A 4,415-nucleotide genomic window follows, 5' to 3' on the forward strand; every position below is an offset into this window, starting at 1 on the left:
AATAAAGAAAATATCTAAAATAAAAAAAAAAAAATACACAGGGTCTTAGACTGAAATATGAGAGATGGAGGAGGAGACATGTGGAGCTTCCTGGCAACAAAAACTTGGCACAATATGGAATTCTATAGATCCTCAACGTATATCAGAGTATGAGAAAGGATACTTACAGGCTCAGTTTTACACCACAGGTGAGAGAAGCAACAACACAAAATACACGTAGTACATTAATCAGCATAAACCGGATCCCTGGAGACCCAGAGAACAGGTATAATTTTGGTTTTAGATCACAAGGAACTTCTCAAATTCTTTGTACCAACAGTCTTGCCCTACGCGAAATCCACGGCAAGCTAATAAGGAAAAGCTAACAACCCCAAATGGGTGTGTGCACTGTACTCTGCTTCTAATACACATTTAAAAATGGACAGACGTCTTCCTGCCAAGAGACTCACTGACCAGGGAAAGTAGGGTGAGCGCTTACAATCTTGTTTCTAGACTTTTAAATGGCAGAAGCTATGAAATTCCCTAGCACTAGCTGGGCATAGTGTTCCACACCTGTAACCCCAGCACTCAGAACCCAGAGGCACGAGTTCCCTGTGACTTCTAGGCCAGCCAGTAATAAGACCCTGTCTCAAAAAGTAACAGCAAAAAATTTGTAAACACTACTAATAAAGATACAATTGGGTGAGTGCCACCTAGTGGACAGAAGAGTCACGGGGAAATGACAAATACCCTCAATTCTTGAGAAGGAACATTATTGCCCCCCTTACAAGCTCCTACTAAAGTCTAAAGCCAAAACAAAGCTAGGCAGGCCCAACAGACAGACCAGCCTACCTGCTGTTGCCCACACTCTGAGTTCTAGATCAACAGCAACAAGTCGAAGAATGGAGCTGAATTTGATCTAAACTTAACTGGAATATTGCTTCTTTTAATAAAGATGAAAGTAAAATTTAAACACTGGATATGTTCTCAAGGAATTAAAAGGTAGGATCAGCAGAGTCCAGAATAATAGACTCCTTGCTGATCACAACAAAGTGAGAAAGTGACAGGGAGGTACCCATCAAATCCAAATTCTATACCTTCCTAGCAAGGGATGAATTTGGTAAATTCCCAAATTACAGGAAGAAAAGAGCTCAGAAACAAGAAACTAAATCTGAAAGAGAACCAGCCACAACCATCTTAGGACCTGCTTCTGCCTTTCAGTAAAGGATGCACACATTCTCCCTGTTTCCCTTCCCTCCCCTGCCCTTTCTTTGTGGCACAAGGGATGGAACCCAGGGCAAGTGTTCTACCACTTAAACATGCCTGCTCTTAAGCTGCCTCATAGACATGAACTGCAATTCTTCTGCTTCATCCTCCTCAGAAACTGGGATTATAGGTATATGCCAAAAGTCTCAGCAGAGGCACACATATTTTGAACTTTAAAAAAGCAGTGGTTGGAGGCATCTTTGCCTACAGGAAGCAGGTGTGCAGGGTAGATTTTTTTCTTCATTGCCTATTCTTAGAGGAGTTGATAGGTATAAAAGAACTTTTATGTATCAATACAGTATACAGGAGATACAGATACATTTAACAAGTAGCAGAAAGAAAATCAGGTTTGAAATGTAAAGAAACTCCAGAGTCTACAGCATTCCTTATCAACACTTTATGAGGCTCTACCAGACTAGATTAGTGTGGCTTTACTTCTCCACCTTGACTACTTTTGCTAGAGTTGAATATGTTACAACCAGAAGACAGCTCCTCTTCTCTAATCCCACACATGTCCAGTACCTAGTTAGCATTCCCTAATCTAAGGTTTCTGCCTGCCCTCACAGGACCTCGCTGCCAACAAAAGGATGTCTGCGTCTAACCCAAGCAAGGCTAAAGCAGCTGCAGTCTCTGTAGGTTTCTAAGCTTTCCAAGGTTCCCAGAGAAAGCAGACTTCTGTGAAGCAAAGATCATAAACTTGAACTTACTGTGTGGCTTAGAATATTGTTTAACCCATATCTCCATGTCACTTGTGAGCTGAGATAGCACAATAATGTGTATTTATCTCGTTCTCATCAGTGTTAAGACAGATTTGGAAACACTTGTTTCAGTACTGAGATGAAAGTGGGGGCTGGAACTGGAGCTCAGCGGAGAGTACTCTGCACATGACTCTGGGTTCAATTTCCAGCACCAAAACCCTACAACACAATACAGTGAACTGGCTCAGTACTCTGTCTAGTACTCTAAACTACTTCTGAAGGGACTAAGGACCAGGGTTCTTAACTGATGACCTTGTGCAGTTCATATCACTAAAAACAAAGTAAACCTTGCTGTTATACTGTAGAAGTCTCGGTCCTTCTTACTTCTCAAATTTAAAAGTTCAAATCCCTTCCTTCTAAAGTTCTAAAATAAAGGCAAGCATACTGAAAGTTTTAGAAAAGGAAGAGGAGGAAGAGGAAGAGGAATTATTATTATTATTTATAAGGAAACCATAGACTAGAAGTCTCAGCACCTGGAACTGGTTAATGTAACCTTAGGAAAGCTCTCTAACTATTCAGTTTGTACTTGCACAGAGGAAACACAATCTACTGTTTCCTAAGACTTTACCGTGGGCCAAATAGGTAGCCAGTTTATGAAGTGGCCACTTGGGCCAACTTTCTCCCTTGCAGCACTGTCGCTGCTGGTCTTTTGGGGCTCTAGGGAGGAAAGGGGAAAAACTAGCAAATCAACCAGCCTTCCATCTCTAATTCCCACCTTTTAAAGAGAAATTCTTTTACATTTATTCAATCCTTTTGCATTCTTACCTTTAGAGGCTGCAGAAACCAAGGTCCAGGAGGAAAAGTGTCAGACATTGGAAAGAAACAGAGCAGGAGTTACACATGGTTCTTGGTGACTGTCATTAGTTTGTAGCTTAGCCACCCAACCTCCCAAAGGCACTTTGCCATCCCTACTAATTAAATACTCTGTCTGGACATGACCCCTGAAGACAGAAGCATAATCCATCTAATAGAACTATCAAAATGGGCCCAATCTGAGCTTTTGGTACCATAGTCTTATATCCCTGTTAATTATACAGACATACAATTCTTACAAGTAACAAGTCTCTTTCCTAACCCCAGGAGTCCCATAATACAAGAACATGTTCTTTCTCTTGAAATGGAAAAAGCAATGTCACTTTGTCCTAACACTCCCTTTTCTACCCTTACCCAGTGAAGGGAAAAGCAAGGAAAACCCACTTAAGGGAAATGTTAAGCTCTCCATGTCTAGAACTTAAAAGGAGGGTACTCACTCTTGGTCTGGGCAGAGAAGGTAAGGGTAAGTTTGGCAAAAAGTTCATTGTTCTCAAAGCGGTCCTCCTTCACTTTTGTCCAGAAGCAGTCCTGGGAAAGGTCCTCAGCCACAAACTGTACGAAGAGACACGGGATAAGAGCTACTGGGCTCAACTCTACACGCCTTATGCTAGGATTGACTAAGATCCAACAAAAGTGACTCTAATTCTCAACAATGTTGACTAGCCTGGGACTGAGAATCAGACAGTGTCTGTGCCCTTCATGGGGGATCAGAGATAATGTTTCTAGTCTGTCCACTGGCAATTACTCAAGAATCAAGAACAGTTATGCTGCTTTTCCTCCTAATCCGAAATCTTCTGGTTTCAGAAACAGTAAAGTCTCATTCCCAATGTTCTTTGCTCTATGTCCCCACATCAATCTGACTATGTTTTAGTTAGTTTCTAGAAGCAAAAGACTGAGCCAGCCACTAGATTTACGAGCACAATTTCAGTCAATTGCACCCTAGTAAAATGATAACTGTTAAATTACTGTGGTGTTCATATTATCAGAGAAAGGGCAAAATGTATTAAGTGAGGTTAAACTAAATTAAAACATTCATGCAGGATCCACAGATCTTTCTGTGGTAACATCTGAAATATAGATGTTAAATAAACATAAACACAAGTAAAACTTGAAGGTAGACAGATGTGAGCCCTAACACTGGGTAGCTTACCCATGCACAAAACATAAGGCAAGTAAAGTCGTTTAACATCTACTGATGAAGAAAAACTTACCTTGGACCAGTTTGGCCTCCGGAGCTGCACCTCTGGTTTATAAACTTTTTTGGGGGTTAATCCAAATGGCAGAACTGGGGCTGCAGGAACCCCAAATCCAAAAGGGGGAGGTGGAGGCACGCCCATACCAGGCGGAGGTGGGGGAATGCCAGGTGCTCCAGGAAAAGGGGGAGGGGGAGGAGGCAGTCCTGGTCCTCCAGGCAAGGGAGGGGGTGGGGGAACACCAACACTTCCAGGCAAAGGAGGAGGTGGTGGTGGCATACCTGCACCTCCAGGCAAAGGAGGAGGTGGTGGTGGCATACCTGCACCTCCAGGCAAAGGAGGAGGTGGGGGGATGGCAGTAACCCCAGGCAAAGGGGGAGGTGGGGGGATGGCAGTAACCCCAGGC

At 42.7% G+C, this 4,415-nt stretch overlaps 1 protein-coding gene across 3 annotated transcripts in view; it reads right to left on the minus strand.

Annotated features, from left to right (window-relative positions):
• The window catches only part of Diaph1 (diaphanous related formin 1), a 94,355-nt gene that overhangs the window by 43,453 nt on the left and 46,487 nt on the right, over positions 1-4,415 (minus strand). For 2 of the 3 annotated variants that reach the window (XM_031365475.1, XM_031365474.1), the window contains 3 exons: positions 4,028-4,415; positions 3,254-3,368; positions 2,769-2,777 (listed from right to left, as the gene is read on the minus strand). The exon at positions 4,028-4,415 is cut by the window's right edge and continues 347 nt beyond it. In XM_031365475.1, coding sequence (XP_031221335.1) covers positions 2,769-2,777; positions 3,254-3,368; positions 4,028-4,415 — 512 coding nt within the window. The remainder of the gene's footprint in view (positions 1-2,768; positions 2,778-3,253; positions 3,369-4,027) is intronic. The other variant, XM_031365476.1, reaches the window with a different exon arrangement.

This window comes from Mastomys coucha, unplaced genomic scaffold (assembly GCF_008632895.1).
Source record: "Mastomys coucha isolate ucsf_1 unplaced genomic scaffold, UCSF_Mcou_1 pScaffold13, whole genome shotgun sequence".
NCBI classification, from domain to species: Eukaryota; Metazoa; Chordata; class Mammalia; order Rodentia; family Muridae; genus Mastomys; species Mastomys coucha.